This window comes from Brachypodium distachyon, chromosome 3 (assembly GCF_000005505.3).
Source record: "Brachypodium distachyon strain Bd21 chromosome 3, Brachypodium_distachyon_v3.0, whole genome shotgun sequence".
Classification (NCBI taxonomy): domain Eukaryota; kingdom Viridiplantae; phylum Streptophyta; class Magnoliopsida; order Poales; family Poaceae; genus Brachypodium; species Brachypodium distachyon.
Window position 1 is genome coordinate 33556132 of NC_016133.3, and position 22129 is coordinate 33578260.

At 47.5% G+C, this 22129-nt stretch overlaps 2 protein-coding genes across 2 annotated transcripts; one reads left to right on the plus strand and one right to left on the minus strand.

The window, feature by feature from the left end:
- The first annotated feature begins 71 nt into the window (after window positions 1-71).
- Window positions 72-2511, plus strand: LOC100846516 (protein DETOXIFICATION 49). The gene has a single exon (XM_003571938.4). The coding sequence runs from the start codon at window positions 506-508 to the stop codon at window positions 2192-2194; it is 1689 nt and encodes a 562-aa protein (XP_003571986.3). The 5' UTR covers window positions 72-505; the 3' UTR covers window positions 2195-2511.
- A 14556-nt stretch (window positions 2512-17067) lies between these two features.
- On the minus strand, window positions 17068-19085 carry LOC100839534 (arogenate dehydratase 3, chloroplastic). The gene has a single exon (XM_003574176.4). The coding sequence runs from the start codon at window positions 18704-18706 to the stop codon at window positions 17504-17506; it is 1203 nt and encodes a 400-aa protein (XP_003574224.1). The 5' UTR covers window positions 18707-19085; the 3' UTR covers window positions 17068-17503.
- Window positions 19086-22129: the final 3044 nt, after the last annotated feature.

The window sequence follows — 22129 nt, forward strand, 5'->3', positions numbered from 1 at the left end:
ACCATGCATGGTCTCGAGCCACTTGCATAAATACCCAGCCCACTCTGCTCCTTTTCTCCTCATCCCTATCTAGCTCAACCGATCCTTCACCTCGTTAATTGCAGCATAACCATTTTTGGTCCTTTAAGGCAAAGCAGCTAGCTGCACGTACGTACGGATGCTCGCCGAGGCTCCGGCCAAATTAGGCTAAGCGCCGCACGATACAACAACGCCCCGTGCGCGCGCGTCGATCTTTGCAGGCCGGCCAGGACCGGCACCTACGCGGCGGCGACCTCGCTGCAAGACGACGAGGCGCTCCGCTCTAAACTAATCCATCCCATGCACTAGAGGTTGCTTTGATTTGATCTCCCTTCTCTTTTGCGCGCGTGGCTTGATCCTATCCATCTTCCCTATAAATTTACCGGCTTTGCTAGGGTTTTGAGCCCCCCCTCTCCTCTTCCGGTTTCCCTCCAAAATTAAGCCTAGCTGCACGCGCACGTCGTGAGCTAATTGGCTTAGCGTCATCATGTGTGAGGGGCTCATCGACCGGCCCTTGCTATCGTGCCGGTGCAATGCCAAGGATGGCGGCGGCGGTGTGGCTGTGGCTCCGGGCAACGATGTCGCCAAAGTTGTTTTGTCCAAGCCGGCTGCGGCGGCGCCGGTCTTGGCGGACAGGCCATCGTCGTTGACCAAGGCCACGGCGTCGAAGGAGGCGGCGTCGATCCTGGGTCTCTCATTGCCAATGATCATGACGGGGCTCATCCTGTACGTCCGGCCCATGATCTCCATGCTCTTCCTGGGCCGCCTCGGCGACCTGGCCCTCGCCGGCGGGTCGCTGGCCATGGGCTTTGCCAACATCACGGGCTACTCGGTGCTCTCGGGGCTGGCCGCCGGCATGGAGCCCGTGTGCGGGCAGGCCGTGGGCGCCAAGAACCTGCCCCTCGTGGGCGCCACCGCGCGGCGGATGGTGCTCCTCCTCCTCGCGGCCTCGCTCCCCGTGGGCTTCCTCTGGGCCCAGATGGAGTCGCTCCTCCTGCTCTGCGGCCAGGACGCGTCCGTCTCCGCCATGGCCCAGCGCTACGTGCTCTTCTCCCTCCCCGACCTCTTCTTCCAGTGCTTCCTCCACCCGCTCCGCCTCTACCTCCGCGCCCAGTCCATCAACCTCCCGCTCACCATTTCCGCCACGCTGGCAGTCGCCGTCCACCTCCCCATCAACTACCTCTTCGTGACTGTTCTGGGCCTCGGCGTCGAGGGCGTAGCCTTGGCCGCTGCGTTGACGAACCTCAATCTGGTTCTCTTCCTCCTCGCCTACGTCTACGTCTCCGGCGTGCACCACGCCACGGGAGGCTTATTCGGCTTCTCCTCGGTTTCCGGCTTCTTCGAGGACGTGGCCGGGTGGGCGCGTCTGGCGAGGCTGGCGGTGGAGAGCTGCGCGAGCGTGTGCCTGGAGTGGTGGTGGTACGAGATCATGGTGCTCCTCTGCGGCCTCCTGGCGAACCCGGAGGCCACCGTGGCGTCCATGGGGGTGCTCATCCAGACCACCTCACTGCTCTACATCTTCCCGTCCTCGCTCGGCTACGGCGTCTCCACACGCGTCAGCAACGAGCTGGGCGCGAACAGGCCGCGCTCGGCGCGCGCCGCGGCGCGCGCGGGGCTCGCCCTGGCCGCGCTCCAGGGCGTGGTGTCCTGCATGTTCGCCGTGGCCGTGCGCGGGGTGTGGGCGCGCATGTTCACGTCGGACGCGGCCATCCTGGCACTCACGGCGTCGGTGCTCCCCGTGCTCGGGATGTGCGAGCTGGGGAACTGCCCGCAGACCGTGGGCTGCGGGGTGCTCCGCGGGAGCGCGCGGCCCAGTGCCGGGGCCCGGATCAACCTCGGCGCGTTCTACGGCGTCGGGATGCCCGTGGCCCTCGGGCTCGCCTTCTGGGCCGGCATGGGCTTCGGGGGCCTCTGGCTCGGCCTCCTAGCCGCGCAGGCGGCCTGCGTCGCCGTGATGCTCGTCGTGGTGGGCCGCACCGACTGGGACAGGCAGGCCCAGCTCGCGCAGGTGCTCGCCGGAGTCGCGGCCGACGACGACGTCGAGAGCGGCGGTGGCGGCGGATGTGTGAAAGGAAACGTCGACGGTGGGAAAGAGGTCAATGTTGCGGCGCCTCATGGCGATGAGGACTCCAGCTTGCTCGTCACTGTGGTAGGGCTGACCGGAGACATGCCTTGACAACGACGGCCGTCGGCGTAGGGATCACGGTAAGTAGACTGTGTAGCTAGAAGCCTAGAAGATGTCAGACGGCAAAATGTCCCATCTGAACATTTTTTGCGGGGGGTTCATATTTATGATTCATGTGTGTACACTATTTTTTTCTTCTTCTTTTGAAAGAGTGTGTGTACGTATGTGTAGTGACTAGTGAGCGAGAGGTGACGACGTTATTAGGGGAAAAACACCTGAAGCTTTGAGGTGGAAGAGTTGGGTGTTTTCTGTAATTACGTGATGTTAATTACGGAGTACTCCCTCAGTTCCATAATTCTTGTCTCAAATTTACTCAAAAATGGATGCATCTATTCTCAAAAAACGTCTGGATACATGTAATATTTCGACAAGAATCGTGGAACGGAGGTAGTACTATATGTATAACTTTTTTTACCAGCTGCAGTATAGATGCTTAATTACAGTATATATTGATAAGACTTTTTGCTCAGTCTTTCAAACGTTTTTGCATATGTAACACCACAGTGACTAGAGGACAAAACCGGATGAGACAGTATCATCATACTTCCTCTATTCCAAAATACATCTCATATATATTTGTGCACTTGGATCAAGCCAACTCTCATTTTTAGTGCTTAACAGACCGAAAGGGGTATTAGCTTGTTAATTACTACCTCCGTTTTAAAATAAGTGTCGCAATTAATACAATGTATCTAGACATTTTGTAGATTCAATTTTTTTTTAAACGCGAGATTTATTTTGGGACGGAGAAATTAGAATATTTGCCAGATATGTATAGTTTTCTTCGAATAACGATACATATATGGTTTCAAAACTATCTAACAGTATCTCAAAATATCCAGAAATTGATCTGACAGTAGTTATTTTTTAGCAAAGAAAATCATGCGCTAACCTTATTCAGCAAGGCTCTGACATGCTGACATAAGCGTGAAGCTTAGATGCTCCGACATACCATGGGTTTACATAGTGGCTTAAATCTAGCCCGCAAATAAGAGGAAAAAAAAGAGTATTCTCAATGATACTCTAACTTGGAATTTTGTTCTTGTCTTGATATAAGTGGTATGAATATCATTTTTATTGTCTTTTACATGATATATGCTTGATTAAATGTTGGTTAAGGTATAGTATTTGATTAGGTGTTTATCCCATATTCATGATCGGCATGATCCGACTCCGTATTCGTATCCAGATGCTAACCGTTCTAACTCCAAAATAAAATAAAAACACAATTTGGATAATATCTGACCATCCATATCCACTTTGATTTCACCCTTAATAGTGACACTATCATGCTACCTCATGCATGCATACGACATATACAATACGCTAAATTCTACTCCCTCCGTCCCATATTAGGTGACTCAAATTTGTCCAAATATGGATGTATCTATACCTAAAAGGCATCTAAATACATGTAATAGGAAGTCACTTAATATGGGACGGAGTGAGTAGTAGTTTCTACTGCTAGCTCCCTGTGGTTTGATATATATGAGGTTCATCCATAAAATCCCAAAATAAAGCTAATCTTCCCTCTAGCTGAAATTAATTAGATTAAAATCAAATTAAACCAGCCATATCGCTCCATGCTTTTGACCTCCAATGCATGAAGGAGAAAGGTTATTACGTGGTCCAACACTTAATTATGCCCTCCAAACCTCTGTTGAAATGATTTTTGAGATTATGTTTGTGCTAAGAGAGGTACTAGCTTGTGCGGATGTATTGGCTTGGTACTAGCTTGTACCCAAACAGAAGAGAGACTGGAGCGAGAGATATAAAAGTTGATGCAAAAACATGTGAGATATCTATGCTTTTTACAAATGGACGTAGTAGAACATTGTGCGGTGGATAGAGCTCCGCTGCACCCAATTAAAAAAAGAACTCCATGATCAGTTTAAGTCCAAGAGGGAGTCAAATAGTTTTGTACTGCTAGTTGAGTCTGAAACCGTGCGTGATCCGTTGCGAGTGCTCCTCTACCGTGTGTGCGCGTCCACCCAAAATATATGACGGTCAATTTTAGGCTCACAAAGCACACGTGCATAAAACACATCGGAACATGAAACCAGGTCATCAGGCTATATTAGCTTTCCCCTGGAGAAAAACAACGGTGCTACCACGTACACGTACGCCGGCCGGCCGGGGTAAAAGCTAGAGACCCATTCTCCCTTGTAGCTACACCGCACGGTTAAGAGTAAAAAGCAAAAGCTCGTTCGATCAACACGCACGTAGGCCCTGACGCGGGAGTACGTACGTAACTGATGAGTGACGGATGACCACGTATTACCGTGCGTGCCGCGGTCGCCTGCGCGCCTTCTCGGTCGATCGGTCGTAATGCTGGCTGGCTGCCGCCCCGACCGCCGCCACGCGAGTGAGAACGCCGTACGTTTGCGTGCAGGGTAAACCAATTAAGACTCCGTTCCTTTTCCGCCGTCGTCGGAAGTTGGAACCAGTATAGGCAGGATCGATTGATGGATGCATTGTTGACCTGCATGCAGCAGGGAAAAGAAGTCGGCTAGCTTATAGTACTCGTGAAGAAGCTAGCTGTTTCATGAACCAGCTCCAACACACATTTAGCGACAGTGAATAAAAAATCAGCATGAATAGCGGTTATTCACTGTTTGACACTGTTCGCTCCTATATTTATGTTTATCTATTATATACTAAAGGCAATATGAGGGTTTCGAGGAGAGGCTCCACGTTGATCCACGTCATCTGGATTAAATTTAACCGTTGGATCTTATGTTTCATGGTCAAGATTTAAGAGAGAATATGTTTATTGGGCTTGCAACAGATCTCTACTTAAGGCCCATAGAACCGTTGTTTTTGTGGGTCCTTTTTTTAATTAATCAATTAAAATAAACAGCAACCGGTAGATTTTAGTTGTGATCAAGCGCTCTTTTTAATTAATCAATTAAAATAAACAGCAACCGGTAGATTTTAGTTGTGATCAAGCGGCAGCTGCACCTGCATGCTGCATCACACACGTTCTCACCTCCCTCCCGTTCGCAGGAGGCTGCTGCGTTTTCTCTTTTTCTTTTTTTTCTGAGAAAGCTGCTGCGCTATTTCTGGCGCATTGTACTTTGCTCGCTTTCTAACATTTCGTCCATTGTGTTCACCCTCGCATGAGAGATGGCAGGTGTACTCAATCTGTTATTGCGGCGACAAAATTTATAGACTACGGTTTGTTGTCTGAATCTGAATCTGAAGTTTGGAATTTCTTCTTTCCGTCGGCTACGATCTAGATTGCAGATGTGACCCGTATAGCTAGCGTTGAACAGATGGGTATATGCAGGAATTGTTTCTTGGCCTAAACTCATCGATTATGTTGTTATTAAGGACAACTCCAACGCAGCCACCCAAATCGGACACAAAAAATTATCTATTTTAGCTCGTTTGGGTCACGATGAGAGCTTTGTCCAGCCTGTTTCCGTTTGCCTCTGCTGGTACCCTAGTGCGGTCACCAATTTGATCTGCTTTATTATTTAGTTTTGGTCATAGACATGCCGTTATGTTGTTATTAATGGCAACTCTAGCGCAGTCACCAAAATCGGACACAAAAAGTGTCTGTTTTGGTCCGTTTTGGTCGCTATCCGGCTTTGTTTGGCCTGTGTCCGTTTGGGTCAGCTGGTGGCTCCAATGCGGTCACCTATTTGGTCTGTTTATTATTTAGTTTGGGTCATAGACATGCGGATCAGGGGATGACAAGGGAGAAAAAGGGAGGACAAGCTCGGTGTAAAGATGTTGTCCGTCCAGATCCAAACTTGGACCAAATTTGGGTCGGAAATGAGTCGCCCGGACAGAAAAGCGGACGGTCGCCTAAATGGATCACTGCGTTGGGGCGTGCTTTTGTCCGCACGGACAGAATTAGTAAACCATTGCCGCCATATACGCTGAGGCTGAGCCGAGAAACGATGTGCATGTTGGAGTCAGAACTCATAATTTCAGTATCACGCACTTAGTTTTTGCGTACTTTTCAATATATGAGCTTTCCATTTTCCTTCTCTTTTATCTAGAGTTAATATATGAGAGAGGTATACTAAAAACACAACGAGAAGTAGAGAGGGGATGTGAGTATGTATATGATGGGCTAGCAATAAAACATCAAACTGATTTAAGCCCCACATTGGCTCAATATGTTAAGCTCAGTGACAATTAAGCCAATCTGTTATTACTCTACGTACCAATATATGATTGCTAAGGAAAAGGTGGATTGCATTGCAAGTGGCCTCAAATTTCAATGCTGAATACTGATTTAACATCATGTATCAGCGAATGACCAGCTCGCGAACAAACAAGTCCTTATCAAATAACGCTATGAATTATCGTACAAAACAAACATCTCTCTCCAATGATTTAAACATTAATTGGAAGACAGACAGAATAATCAATTGATACTTTAATATTGCATTATGTCTTATTATACGGAAATCCTGCCTATATGACTTCGCATGCACACAATTATAAGGGCAAATAACTGATGCACAAATTCTGCTTGTGAACTTTTGAATTTTGTTTACAAAATCACGTGCGATTAATTCTCTATGTTAAAGACCAACGGTGGGTAGGTGATATGAACTTTAGTTACAACAAGTAGTACTAATGTCACCCACAATCAGTCTGATGCAAAATTGATCGACCAACCGACACATGATCAAAGGGGTTATGAGATTATTTAGTTTTAATTTGTAGATATACCGCGCTTGATTAATTCCGCATTCCCGTCTCTGGTAAAAACCAACGGTTGGTACATGACACGAACTTTAGTTACAAATACTACTAATGTCACCCACAATCAATCAAACTGATGCAAAATTGATTGACTAGCCGACACATGACCAAACGGTATAGTTACTCCGTCCAACAAAGGATTTTTCAAATTTGACTAAATTTGGATGCATCTATATACTAAGTCATGTCTAGATACATCTAAATTTTGACAAACTTTAGACATCTTTTGTTGGACGGAGGGAGTATGACATTTTTTAGTTCTGTTTTTGTAGATATACCGCGCTTTCTAATGACCTATTCGTGACCCTAAATTTTAACATTGGTAGCTACTAATTAAAATCAACTATTCAGATTGGCTAAAAATGATGATTAAAGATGTCTCCCGCGCAACACTGTGCTAGTTTCTTCCAAAGGTAATTGAGTTTCGACTTGAAATTTTTTATGTTTGTAAAACATCACATCTTAAACATTTGATATTTGTTTAGTTTTTTTTGAAACTTGTAACCATGGTTTGTACGAAATTTGCACCGTAAGGATGATTTTCACATGATATTTTGCAGACATATGGTCCGTTATACGGTTATACTGGGAACTAGTTTCCAATAATGTCAAGTTCGGCTGTGCCTTGCCTCTGCTGCTGGCCCAGTGAAATTAATTGGATAGGAAGCGGGGAAGAGAAGAATTAATAGGCAGAAGTTATAAAAACAAACAACTGAAAAATATCAAATGTGATTTCCCACCTTGTTTTCTCCGTGCTTAGTTGGTTTTGCCTTTAAATGTCGGTATAAGTAGCTACTAGTTAACAAGGGCGAGTGATACAGACGTCTACGTATCGCTGCATGCATCTTCTTTAGTTTGGGAAAGGATCCTACGTATAAGCACGTAATGAAAAGGACTCCGTCCTCTTTGCTAAAGAAAGGATCAGTTCCCTTCTTAATTCGATATATACATGCATGCTTACGTCTTGTTAAGCTTTGCCGAATAGATGCATGCATGTGGGCTTTCAGCATCAGCCGTTTTCCTTTCGATGACTTCAGTTATGATAACAAACAGATACATCATGCGGGCATGCATACGTACGTAAGAAAATCAACTTGGCGAGCCAAGTGTACTACTAGTAGTTTCCGAACTGAAGAAGCTAGCGCGCATTGGCATTGCATATTTCATTGCTATCTGCAGTACGTTTCAAAGATAACGGGGCCTGCAGCAGAGAACTGATTGAGTAGTACTCCGTAGTACAGCAGTAGAATCAAAGAAAATAGGCAGGCAACGGCAGCGAGCGACCGTATGTATCGACAGATGTCGCGTGCAGAGTTTAACCGGCCGAAACCAACGACATAAATCACATTTTTACCGGTTCGTATGCGCGCCGTCCGTGACATAGACGACGAACCGTAACCATAAATCTATCTATTGTCAACATCTGTGGTACCATCTGAAAAGCACCTTTTTCTTTATGGTAAACAATGTCTGGAAAAGGTACATCGAACTAGTAATATAAACTCGTGGTCTGGAGATCAGCAGCAGATCGAGATGATCGGAGCCGGCACGCCTGGCCTCTGATGCCTGAAAAGAGCTATCAGCTCAATGCAGAGGGCAACCGCGGCAACTCGGTCGGTCGTTGCATTCGAAGCTTGAACAATCGGTGTGCCTTCATTCCATTGGCCTTCGGAAGCTTTGGATCGATCCATCCAATCATCGGTGCAAGTAACCGCATATATACAAACGCCGGCTAAAGAAAAGAAATCGATAATATCGACGAGTACGTGTCTCTCTGCGTTTCGAGCTCCGAAGAGATTCGGCGGTGCTGGACTAATTAACCGGCCGTGTACCGAAGATTAATCAATTAATCGAGAAACAATTGTGTATTTGTAGATAGCACAAGACTAATAGAGTGGTTGTTTGATTGAGCTGTACACTAGCTAGGGCATGTGGCTACTCGTAGTACTATTGGCTTTCTGAAGCGCGATAAGCAAATCCGTGGGAATGATCGTTTTCGACCGGGGAATTAAGCTTAGAAATTAAATGGCATCTGCGTATGCCCATCTGGTAAACGGTCTGTGCTGACACTCTGATTTTTCAGGCTAGTTAATTTGTCGATGAATATTGCTAGTCCTACACTTATATTTGGCTGACTACAAATGGGCGTCTGCCTGCACCTGCCGCAAGGTTGCAGGCGTGCACACTCTCTCACATGACACGTACTACGTGATGGACTGCTAACCACGACGATCTTGATTATTAACGGTTTCTGCATGCATGTGCTTGGCCAATGAGGGTTCGTTGACCTAGCTAGCTGATACGGTTGTTTGGTTTGGTCAAGAACTAATTTTCGCAGATACTCTGGTAATCTAGGGGCATGTACAATGGTACATGTTCTACAATAGGTTATCTCCTAATGTTCTATTTTAGAATTAATATTTAGATGAATAAAATTAACTAGTAAAAAAATCTAAGAAAAGATGAAATCTAGTACTTCCTCTGTCCAACAAAGGATGTCTCAACTTTGATTAAATTTGAATGCATCTATATACTAAGTCATGTCTAGACATATTCAAATTTTAACAAACTTCAGACATCGTTTATTGGATGGAAGGAATACAATGGTAAATTTGTCTTATCTTTCGTTTATCATTCTTGTGAATAGATCATCTCTTAATTAAGAGAAGACTTTGTGCATTTTCTTCGTTTCTCTCTCTTCCACATATTTTACCTACGTGGCATCGCTAAGAAAAGGCTGACATCACCCCATTGTACACGCCCTAGTAAAGAATACAGAGTAATTTGTATATTGCCCTTGTTGCTGCTGCATTAAGACGGTGCGTGCGAGTTAGCAATCTTAATAGGACGAGACTTCCTGATAAAGCTGAATTAGCTTTATACTAATCATCTGGTTGCTCATATGTAGGCGCGTGATGGCTAAATTGGGCAACCTAATTTATTGAGAGGGTTTCCTGCTTCGGTACACTACTCGTTCCCTAAACTCAAACACAAATACGCTTCAGATTACACGATACATTTTTTTCTCCTTCGGTAAAAAAGATACGATCATCATTTTGAATTAGACGAAACCTCACATTTGATTATTATTTTTTTAAGGTGAAACTTCACAAAAGAACAGTGCTGACACGGATCGTACCCGGCCGATGAGTGCACTTGTATAGTAATTATATGGGTTGTGGCAGATTCATTTTTTTTTGTGCGTAAAAGTGATAGCTAGCAGTATAACTTTTGCGTAGCTAAGTAGGCCAGCAAGCAGAGCGACTTTGGGCTATATGTCATGCGTTACGTACGTTCAGTCTTAGATTTTTTTTCCTCTCAATAATATGCAAGTCGTTCTGGAATTACGAGCCATTTGAAGGGCACATACCATCAAACGGGGGTCAGCATTGGCATGCATGGCGCCTCTACTCCCCAAAAGGAAGCAAATCGATCATTTTATGAAACACGCAGGGGCATCCTCGGCAAATCGAATATTAATTCTTTAATTCGATCGTACATGATCCCTTCAGGGTATGGTTGGTTAATTTCCATATATGATGCATTAATCGAAGGCTTGAAGCCAACATCCATCACTGGGTAACATGCGTTGTGCAATAACATATTCATCTCGGCTTCAACGTACTGGAGTATAGCATAATTTTATCGTGGTACTCTCTTCGTTTCATAATTCTTATCGAAATATTACATGTATTTAGATTCTTTTTAGGAATAGATAGATCCATTTTTTGGCAAATTTGAGACAAGAATTATGAAATGGAGGGAGTAGTAGATAATTTGCAATTTCATGCGCGCTATGCCCCTATATCTCCATGCATGATTGGGCGATCAAGAAAAGATATGCAAATTTATAGCGACCGGTATAGATGACATCCAACACATCATGTCATCATATATAATTAATCGCATGCATGATAGCCAATGGCAAGTTGAGGCCACGAGCATATATTCTTCTCCGTTTGGTTTTTTATTTTGTGGTGATGCAAACTCTACTTTCTCAAATAGATTAGGGAGAGGACAGAAGAAGATGACACAGCTAAAATTATTGCCTTGAGTCGTTGTGCTGTGGTCTGGTCTCGGAGGGAATATCGTGTTGTGGTAACACATTTTCAGTACAATGTTAACCATGCATGTTAATTAGACCGTCTCAATATGGCAATATGCTACAGTAGTATTGGAACTAGCTAGCAGCCTAGGAAACAGTTTCTGAAGGAGGAGATAAAAAGGAGGTCGCTAGTGTCCTTAGCTAGCTAAAAAGGATAACATACACAACAAATTAAGAGTAATAAAAATCTCCAATAGTTGGTTAATAGGAAATCTCAACTGCACGTACGTATCATGATGTTGCAGACAAAGCCTGTAATCCAAGGCAAACATGCAAGGAGATACTAGAGAAGAAGGAAGCGCTGGAGCTTAGCTTGCAGATAAGAGTTTGACCCGCATTATGTACTTAATGTATGCATTATCTTCTCCAGAAATCATGGCTTCAATGCAAAGATTAGCACAGACAACAGCTGTAAGGAGCTTCCAAAGTCACCTTATTTTATTTTATTTTCGCAGTGAACACACCTTGTTACTAAAAAAACACTCCAGCCGCACCTCCAGTTTTGAAAAGAAAAAAAGAGTAAGGTGCACCTGCAGCCCGCTAAACTTTTTGAGAGGATGTTGTGCCCGCTAACTTTTTTTTGTTTTGAGAACGTATCGTGCCCGCTTTTTTTTTAGCGAATCGTGCCCGCTAACAATGACGGCCTTCCGAACGCAACCGCACCGGGGCAAACCCACGAAGCCCACAGGCCACGGCACAAAAGAGGCCGAGAAAAAGCAACAGACATCAGAACGCTCTCGGCAATTGGCCTCTTTTGTGATATCGAAAAAGCAAAAAAAGCAACAAACCACGAATTAATTGGCCCATGAATTCGAGACGGACAGAAACCATCTGCAAAAATCAACTCGGCCCACAACTGGAGCGCCACGCCCAACTAGGCCCACTAGGGCGCACCTCTTTTCCTGGTGGACACCCTACCGGCTGGGCTCGTGGGTCGTGGCATTTTGGTCAGATACCACCACGCGCAGGGACAGGCAGGCCGCACTGCTGCAGGTGTCCGTCGGCCCGTGCTACTACTCGTATATAGGACAAAATACGTTTGTACTGTTTGACTTGAACTAAACTAGGATTTCTTATATCTAAGAATGAAGAGTTGCTAACTACTCGTATAGTTTTATTTTTAATCAAATCTGATCTTTTGATTAGCACCAGCTTTATCGAGCGTTGAGCTTCTCCAGTACTCTTTCCGTTTCACAAAACAATTCACATAAGTTTTTTTTACTTGTTCCGTAATATAACTTGCCTTTCTCTTCGTTTTCACACCGGACCAATAACAATTCACATTCATTTAGTACTAATTCAATATGACTCGTCCGACAGTACAAACGAGAGCTATTTTGATCTAAATGTACAAATCTATATAAGATGTTTGATGGAATGGCGAGCAGCAGATATCTGCAATTGGCCGGCGGTAACCTATTTTGCACAAGTTGGAGATGATACTGGGCGGGGCTACGTACGTGCTCGGTGCTGACTGTGGCTGGGACCGGAACGACGCCGGACGGAGTCCTCTCATCCTCCGTACTCTCTGCGCCACGCCTACGGCGTACCAAGTACCAACCTGGCAACTTTTGCCTAAGTCTGCCAGGCACGTGCTACTCACTTGCGAGCTTCATCTCGTCGAGCAGGTGCAGTGTCCGCGGCGCTTCAGTTCGGTGCTAGTACTTTTCTGGGCAGACAAGCTATTTTGTTTTGGCTTCATGTGATTGTCTCATCGAGCTCTCCTCATGAGCTTCACTGTCTGACGCAGCCGGTTCTAGAAGGAACCCCTACCAGTAAATAACTGATGCAAAACGGCTAAACTATACGGTGCCATTGGTCACCACGTGTCCCTTTTCTTTTTCTAATCTCTCCGACACACTCTGCTAATCTCTAGCACACGTATCCACCCAGCTCTCCTTTTTCCCATCTCTCTCCCTCCTTTTCCGTAGCTCTCTCCCTCCCTCGAGCCCACCTTTCCCCTATCTCTCTCAACCTCTCTGCGCCGCCGGCGACAACAAGGCAGCAAGCTCCAGTTGGGCTCAGGCGCAAGGCTCCCATTCAGATCTTTCCTTCCCTCCCACCGACCGGATCCCCTTCGATTTCCATTCCTTCTGGCCTCTGCCTCTCGCGTTCCTATTCTGGCTGCAGCGGCGGCGGGCGCAGCTGCACGGCCTACTCGGGACGGGCGGCTTCCACTCCATGGACGCGGCGGTGCACGGGGCCCTTTGCTGCTCCTGTGGCGTCCGCTTCGCCACTAGCGATGGCGACCTCCGCACGCCACATCTCGGGCTCCGCCGTCTCCCCCTGCCCTGCTCGTGTCCGCCGCCGCGACCGGGACCCCAGCCCCTCCCGTGTCTGCCCCCGCGACCAGGGATGTGGATGCCCCTGAGCGCCGGGGAGGTGAAGGAGGTGTCCCTTGGTCCGCCTCCGATGACGATGACGAGGAGCTCAAGGGCCTCACCTGCTTCGAGTACCGCCGCCTCAAGCGCAGAAGCTCCCCAAGAACCTGAAGTGGGTAGCAATCAATTTCCTCGCAGATTTCGCTTTCCTTCGCCTTCTTGCCATCAATCTACCCCCACCCCTGTCTCGGTACATGGTGATGGTGAGTATGTACTGGTACAAGATGCATGTACTTGTTTCCCTTGGTGCTCCATTTATTCGGTTGCATTGGCACATGTACATGGTGGTATGTACTTGTTTCTAGATGATTTTGATATATGTATTTGTTTTTTGGTTGATCTATGTACTTGTTTTTTCCTAATTTTGATTTTATATGATGTATGTACTTGTTTCTTGGTTAAGGTACATGTGATGTACAATATGATGTACTCGTCTCATAATGATCTATGTACTTGTTTCTTGGTAATTTTGAATTTATTTGATCTATGTACTTGTTTCTTGGTTAAGGTACATGTGATGTACTCGTCTCATAAGAGGTACTCTCCCCGTCCCATAATTCTTGTCTCAAATTTGTACCTATTATTATTAACAAGCGTCTAGATACATGTAATATATTTTGACAAAAATTATGAGACGAAGGGAGTACGAAATTGTTAAGGTACATGTGATGTACCTACGATGTACTCGTCTCATAAGAGGTACGAAGCTTTGAGAGATGCTCGTACAATGATTTTTTTCGTGATACATCTGATGTACCCTACGATGTACTCGTCTCACAAGTTCGTGTACACGAGTTACTTAAAAACTGATAAAGTACATATCATGTACTATAATGTACTGTAATTAAAAACTTGTTTATGTACCATGTTTGGTGTACATATCCTGACGTGATGAAATATGTACTAACGAATAAACATAGTACTCTACAAAAGAAATAAATGGTTCTCCAAAATGTGCATCTACAGAAAAAAAAAATTAGAGAAGAAACGAGAAAGAAAATAGAAGTCTGGCAGACATAAAGTAGATTGAGAGAGAGAAGCAAAAGAAAAAGAAAAAGGTGCCAGGATCAATACATGAGGTCACATCCAAGCAGTCAGTGCCTAGACATAAAATAGTATATATTTTTCGGAGATGGACGGCATGATGGGGGCAGATAAGGGGGGGGGGGGGGGTGTTCTGACAAGCAAATTATTTAGTCACAGGTTCTAGCTTCTATGAATTTTAGCCCCTAGATCTGCTATTTCAGAAGAAGGAGAAATAAACGAAGGTTCTTTTTATGTCGTTGTAGTGGGCGTCACGGGGCAAACAATTTCTCTCATAGGTTAATTTGCTTTCAGCAGTTGGGGTCTAAATGAGGCCCTACTTATCAAACCATGAACCCATCATCAAATCGCTTATTTCAATGGGTACTTGTGCTATTTACAAGTCTATTTAGAAATGTCATGCATGATGATTTTGTTTCCACACAAGAAAAAGGTTTCTCATCTTTTGGGGTTATTCGGCTGTCAGTGCGCTCATTCACCTGGTCGCTACTTCGAATGCGGAGCACGGGCTTCTATGGACACGAGATGCGACCGGTTGGATATGGTAGTTAGGGAGTTAATTTCAAAATGCGGAGCACGGAATTCTACTTCATACTCACAGTGCACGGGATTTTATTCATCTAAACCTGCTAGACTGCTAGTCACATGCTTAAGTTACAGTTTGATGTGTACTCAATTTTGGATGATTTTTTTCTCTTGTTGTACGATACTTGGCAATAATATACAGTTGTGTGAATCGACCGATGCAGAGGCCGAAAAATCATCATCCTTGTCAAAGGAGACGAGATAAATAAAATCATTTCCATTTGTAAATGCAAGCTAGCGTGCTTTTCTGCATGTGGAACTATGGAAGACATAATAGTCCGTCCTTCACATTTATCCCATTGAAAAGTATTGGAGCGCAAAAAAGTGAAGTATTCCGTTCTTCCAATACATTTCTCATCGCAAAGAGGAAAGGTATTGGAGTGCGCGCGGCGTGATTAGGTTGAACCTAACCACTTTATATTATTATTATTCCGTTCTTCCAGCCTTCATGTGTTGCATTCATGCACCAGTGGTTGGTTTAGTTGCAAATTAAGCATGGCACTATGGCCTACGGGAGCACAGGGGTACTGATTATGGAGATCCTGGTGAAACTACCCTTTCCCTCCCCCCTGCTCTTTTAGTCCTTTGGACAGCTGGAAAGAGGAAGACAAATGACTGATGTTGCGTCATATATTCCTGAAAGCTATGGGATCAAAAGTAACAAGCGATAAAATCTGAGACGAAATGAAGTATAATCTGCAGTGACATGCCAGGCCCTGCGCGCCCCACTCCCACGTGCATGATGCCAGTTCGCTGCACTTTACAAAATTTGCAAAAATGACCGGCTAGCTAACCTACGATCCCACTCCTACTTCACGGGAAAAAGCAGCACAATAATACGAGCGTGTGTGTGGTCGTATTTCGACATACATGTTCCTTCCCACAATCTCCATGATTAGCCAAGATATGATAAAAATTGCAGATGCAGTCAAACTGGCAGGTGACATTGATATGCAGGTACAGGGACATGTATGTCGAAAAACGATAGGCAAGGACGGAGACTACAAGGACCCGGTAAAAAAATGCACATGCACCTGCCGATCTATATCAGCTATCGCCGCCCCGGTTGGGTTGGTAAGCCGTCGCTCTTCTCATAAACTCCCAAACTCCAGGGCCATGTGGTGATGGGTCGCACACGCACAACAGAGCCACGACACGCTGTTTTAATCCTCGCCCATATTAAAACCACATGAAGAGTCGCGTGGCAAGAGATCGACTGGTTCTCTTCCGCTTGATAAGCTTTCAGCGGGAACAACACCGAACTCCGAATACGGAACTAAAGGCCTGTCGAATTCTGTGGGTCGTGGGAGTGCGATGTGTCTGTTTCCTGTACCAAAGGCGGCCGAATTCCCCCGAGCCCGAGCCTACCGATTCCCGTTCCGCACACACGGAGAAATTCGCACATTTGATACGGGGAATCCCGGCCTGTCGCGCTCGTTTCAGTCGGCGTCTCGGCGAGGGCGCGGTCCACCTTTCGTTTCGCTTTCCGCTGGGTTTCTTTGAGTCGCTGATGAATCTCTGAGGTTTACGATCCCCTCCCTCCGTGTTCTTGTGGTTGCAGTTGCAGGGATATCGCTGTTCCTTCATCAGCGCCCTCGCTTATCACCGAAATCAACATGACCATATATTGATATTGTAAAGCCTGATACTGGTACTGGACTGATTAGAACATCTACTGGCAATAGCCAATCGGTTACAGATTCTCCGAAGAATTTCTGAAACGAAAAGATTCTCTAAAGCACCCCACATGGGTTCAGATTCCCTTGTCGTGTTTTGAATCTTGGTTCTCGTTTCTTCCTTGGTCAGAATCTTTGTTTTCAGGAATTGATTTCCTCGATCAGAATCTTGTTCTCTTGATTGAGGCCAAATACCCCAAGTGAAACAAACGAAACTCAAATGTTCAGTCTCCACTCTCCCGTCTGTTGCCAGTTAACAGGCACTCCCGGCCCTGCTTCGTCAAGTACTGAGTATTAAGCAAGGATTTTTCTGAAGAAACTTCTGAAGAACAAGAAAATACTTGAGAGTAACCGATTGGAACGAGATTTCTTCAGACTGTACAAAGAAACAAAACACTACTGTAATGTTCCAAGATGGACAAAAGGTGATGTAAAAGAAGGAATACTAGTACAACATCAGATCTACCACAACAAAATTACAGTAATCATGTCATGATAATGCCATCTTACACATCATTTAATTACTAGGCATCTACAATCACCAATCTTAAACCTATGCACACAGCTAAACCAGCAACGCAGAAAGATTCTTATTACATCTGTACAACAATTACGTAGCGGCAGCTGAGCACCAAGCATAGCAGGGAGTATCTCACTGAAGCTGGTTCAGTGTTGAATGGATAGTTCCAATCAATTAGAAGTCCAATTCCACCCAATTGCGCCGAACTAGCTAATTCGACCACTTCGCTTGAACGATATGGATATCTATCGTGTCCTGTCCTCCTCATTGCAGATCGTAGACGTTGGTGTCGGCGGCGTAGCAGCCAAGAACTCGCACGAACACGGCGAACTTCTCGATCTCCTTGATGGCATCGAGGACGAGCGGGTCATCGGCGGCGCCCTCGCAGTCGACGTAGAGCACGTGCGGGAACGAGCGCAGCGTGGGCGCGCCGCGGGCGCCCGTGTCAAGGATCATCACTGGCGGGCGCGGCTCGCCGACGCCGACGCCGCCGCCCTCGTTGTTGATGACCTCGAGCTTGGACATGTTGATGTTGCGGGAGGAGAAGGCGGAGAGCACCTTGAGCACCACGGCCATGGAGCCGCCCCTGTGCGCGACCACCATGCTGGTCTTGGCGTCCGCGTCGACGGGGACCGCCACGGGGGAGGGCGGCTTGGAGAGCAGCAGGAAACGGGTGACGTTCCAGGACTCGTCCTGGAGGCCGTGTGCGAGCACGTCGAGGCCGTAGAGGTCGGCGGCGCGCGGGCTGGCGATGGCGGCGGTGTCGAGCATCATGTTGGACCGGAGCATCTCGACGGCGCCGGCCGTGTCCTCGACGGGTTCCCTGTCGACGCCGAGGCGGGCCAGCGCGCGGCCGCAGTGCGCCAGCGCCATGGGGTGGCTGATGACGCGGCGCACCTGGGCGGCGCGCACCCCGGGCATGGCGAGGAGGCAGTAGTGGACGAACAGGTTGATCTCCTGGACCACGACGAGCTCGTGCCGCAGGAGGAGGTCGTAGTTCCTCAGCGCGGTGCCTTCCATGGTGGACTCCACGGGGAGTATGGCGCGGTCAACGAGGCCGCGGTCCACGGCGGACAGCGCATCGGCGAAGGCCCTGCACGGCACGGTGTCGCAGCCGGGGAGCGCCGTCTTGGCCGCGAACTCGCTGTATGCCCCCGGCGCGCCCTGAAACGCCACGCGCAGCCCCGTCCCGTCCTGGCCGCCGCCGCCCGTGCTCACCGACAGGTGGATCCGGTCGCGGCCGTTGACGTGCGTCTTGCCGTTGACGGCGGCGCCGTTGATTTTCTTGCCGCCGCCGTCGCCGTTGATGTGCCGCGGCTTGCCGTTGGGCGCCGCGTGGCCGTTGACCCTGCTGGCCGCGGCCGGGACGAAGGACCGCGGAGATCCCGAGGAGGAAGGCCTGGCGCGGTGGGTGTTCCTGGGGAGGAGGAGGTGCTTGGAGAGGTGGAGGGAGGAGGTGGAGGCCATAGATTTTCTGGGAGGTCGGCGGCGGTTGGAGTTTTGGAGCTAAGCAAACAACTGCGGCAAAGGGAGGTTCTCTGACTTTTATGGACACACGGCAACGATACTGGTGATAATCCAGCTTAGCTTGGTCGGCTTTGCTGCTTATATTACTCTAGTGCAGATATTCTTGCCGCCTTCCGACCTTTTCTCCGTAGAAATTTGGAAGAATTTTCTCACCGGATTGCAAATGCATGCTTGGAATCAAATCAATTGTTGCCATCAATTACTGTCGTCTCAGTCCAGAAAATCGCAACCCCGTGGGCGTAGGGCCGGTGCGTGATACGACGGCATTTACTGCGGGGCGCGTTTGGACGCGTGGTTTCGTGTGACACGGAGGCCCCGGCTGTGTTGGACGGTTGTGTTGCGGGGGTAGATAGCAGCTTGCCTCTCTGGGCCGGAGGCAGCCAGTGGAGCGATTGAGCAAAGCCGGTCGCTGTGTGTGAGCTTTTGACAGGCTCTTTTTCCTCGCTTTCCGGTTTGGCCGATTGGCGCGATTTGCAAAGGCGTCTCTGTTGTGGGTCAAAAGGACATGGACGTGGCCGCCGGTGTGCTGTACTAGCTGTAGTGGCTGCGAGGCAGGAGTGCTGGAGAAGGTGATAAGCTCGAAGTTACGTCGGATAAGAAGAACGTGGCAGTTAATACCCGCTGCTGATCTGTACACACTACTGCTTCCTTTCTAGTGGGTGGGGGCAGAACAAAGTGATTATGATAGCGATGCTATCTGAACAGGATATTTCAGCGTCTATTTGATTGGTGTTTCCTCAGTGGAGTTTTTCCACCGCGTAGTAGGATTCATCTCGAACGCATGAATTCTCGTCGATCCGTTGGGAATATACGCCACCGTTCTTTTATAGGGATTCCCGTAAAGCAAAATTAACGTGTTGCACGCAGCCTCTTGCTTTTCTTTCGAGGGGAGGAAATTCGCGCCCATCCGGTTGGATAAACCTTCAGAGGTGGTCAATTGAAGTCAATTTTGTTTATATCATTGGTACGATGGAGGCGAAGTCAGAGACGGCGGGCATCCAAGAAATTTTGTTGTGCAACTCCTGTAGGCTGGTCGGTTCCGAGGTTGCACACCAAAATCGTAATCGAACACACACAATCACGGAGTAAAGTAAAGTAGATGAACACTAGAAACTAGTAGAGAGGAACGTGAGCTCTTTATTAATTCTGATCTAAGTGTATGTACAAGGGGTAGCCTCTCCTTTATATAGGCCCAATGAATAAGAGCCCATAACAAACTATTAGATGGAGAAACGAGTCAACAGGGTGGTTGGTGGGGGGCGCACGACTCGGTGGCCACCCCACCCCGTCGTTCGGTTCCTCAACACTCCCCCTTGGGCGATTATCTGTATGCCGTATGCCTCAAAAACTCCAAAAAAAACCAGGTGGGAAAAACACATGGAGAAAAAGAGCATAAGATACGTTGCTACGTTGCATAGATTGCCTCGTTAAAAACCTCATGCGAGAAAAACACAGGAAAACTCGCTGAGGGAAAGAGTACAACCTACTCAATCTCCAAGATGAGTACTTGATCGCCATGATCAAGATTTAACGATGAGTATGTGAAGTATCTCCCCCTGAACCTTGCATCTCCCTAAGTCTCAACATACCGATTCCACGCACACACCTTTCAAAAGTGGATGCCGGTAGTGACTCGGTGAACAAATCAGCAAGATTTTCATACGACTTAGTATGCAAGACCTTTACCTCGTTCATCTTTTGCAACTCATGTGCATAGAAAAAATTAGGATTTATATGCTTGGTGAGATTACTCTTCACATAACCCGTTTGTACTTGTGCAACACAAGCTGCATTATCTTCATAGATAATGGTGGGGGTTTGGACGGTGTTCAGCCCACAGGTCTGCTGAATGTGGCGAACCATCCGTCAAAGCCATACACACTCACGTGATGTTTCATATAGTGCTATGATTTCCGAGTGGTTCGTCGAAGTCGATACAAGACTTTGCTTTGACGATTTCCATGAAACAGCAGTTCCACCACATAGAACATATCCAGTTTGAAACTTGGATGTATGCGGGTCCGACAAATACTCAGCATCGGCATAGCCTATCAAAGATAGGTCTTGATTCCTTCTATAAAATAGGCCAAGATCTTTGGTCCCTTGCAGGTACCGAAAGACATCCTTAACAACCTTTCCAATGTCTTTTGGTAGGTTCAGAGCTGTATCTAGCCAGCAAATTGACGGCGAACGCAATGTCCGGCCGTGTACAATTCGCGAGATACATGAGTGATCCAATAGCACTCAAGTAAGGAAATTCTGAACCCAGAACTTTCTTCCCCTCTTCTTTCGGCCTGAAAGGGTCCTTGTCTTGCTGTAATGACCGCCCAATCATGGGAGTTTTTGAAGGATATGCCTTGTCAAATCCAAATCTTTCCAACACCTTCTGAGTGTAGGTAGACTGGTGCACTAGATCCCATCATGGGAATGTTCCAGTTGCAAACCTAGACAGAACTTGGTTTTACCCAAATCTTTCATCTCAAATTCCGACTTCAAGTAGGAACTTGCTTCCTCAATATCCTCCGGTGTACCGATGATATTCAAATCATCTACGTTGTCGTCGCTCGGTGCTCCGACACCAGGGGCGTGCGGCCACGTCCCCCTTTTAGGTTCGGTAGGGGCGTCTGGGGTGGAGACCAGATGATCGCCGGCACGGCCGATGATGTCCTACGGGCCGGCGAGGCAAAGTGCTAGGGGTACGCGCTAGTCCAAGAACAGACGCGCGCACGTTTTTTACCCAGGTTCGGGCCACCCGGAGGTGTAAAACCCTACGTCCTGCCTGTCTGAGCTGATATTGATTACGGATCAAATGTTTACAGGTTGCTGGGCAAGTTCCCGGGCTTTCTCTTAGTGGCTAGGCGCTCCTCACCGCTCTCTGTTGGCTGCCTACTGGAGCCAGTAAGCATCTATCGAGCGAACTTCGTCCGAACCAATTAGCTGACCAACTGACTAACTTCCCAACTGTCTGACCCGTCAACCCCCTAAAAAAAAACAACAACCCCCTTGACCGTTGGCATGGGTCCTCCTTTTATACACAAGGGGGTGCCACATGTGCCACGGTGCATGGGCTACAAGTGTCCAACAGGGAGGCACGCAACTCTCCCTGGTGAGCTGGTGGCATGCATGGGTGCCACCTCCGCTGCTAGGGGCCTAAGACCCTAGGGTAGGATTGGACATCCACTGTTCCTTGGATCGGACGGGTAACTACCCGTCGGTCGGCTCGTTTACTGAGCCGCGCGCCTTACTCCTTGCCTTGGTGGGACCGCGCGTTCCGCGCCCGTCATGCGCCCGTGTGGCGCTGTCTAGTGGGCCCCACGACCCGAGGCGGGGGCACGCGTCCGGGAACCCCCAGTCCCCGAAAGT

What these genes read in the sequence shown, in the direction of transcription:
- LOC100846516 (XM_003571938.4), top strand. Translation starts at nt 506, where the DNA reads ATGTGTGAGGGGCTCATCGACCGGCCCTTGCTATCGTGCCGGTGCAAT.
- LOC100839534 (XM_003574176.4), bottom strand. Translation starts at nt 18,706, where the DNA reads ATGGCCTCCACCTCCTCCCTCCACCTCTCCAAGCACCTCCTCCTCCCC.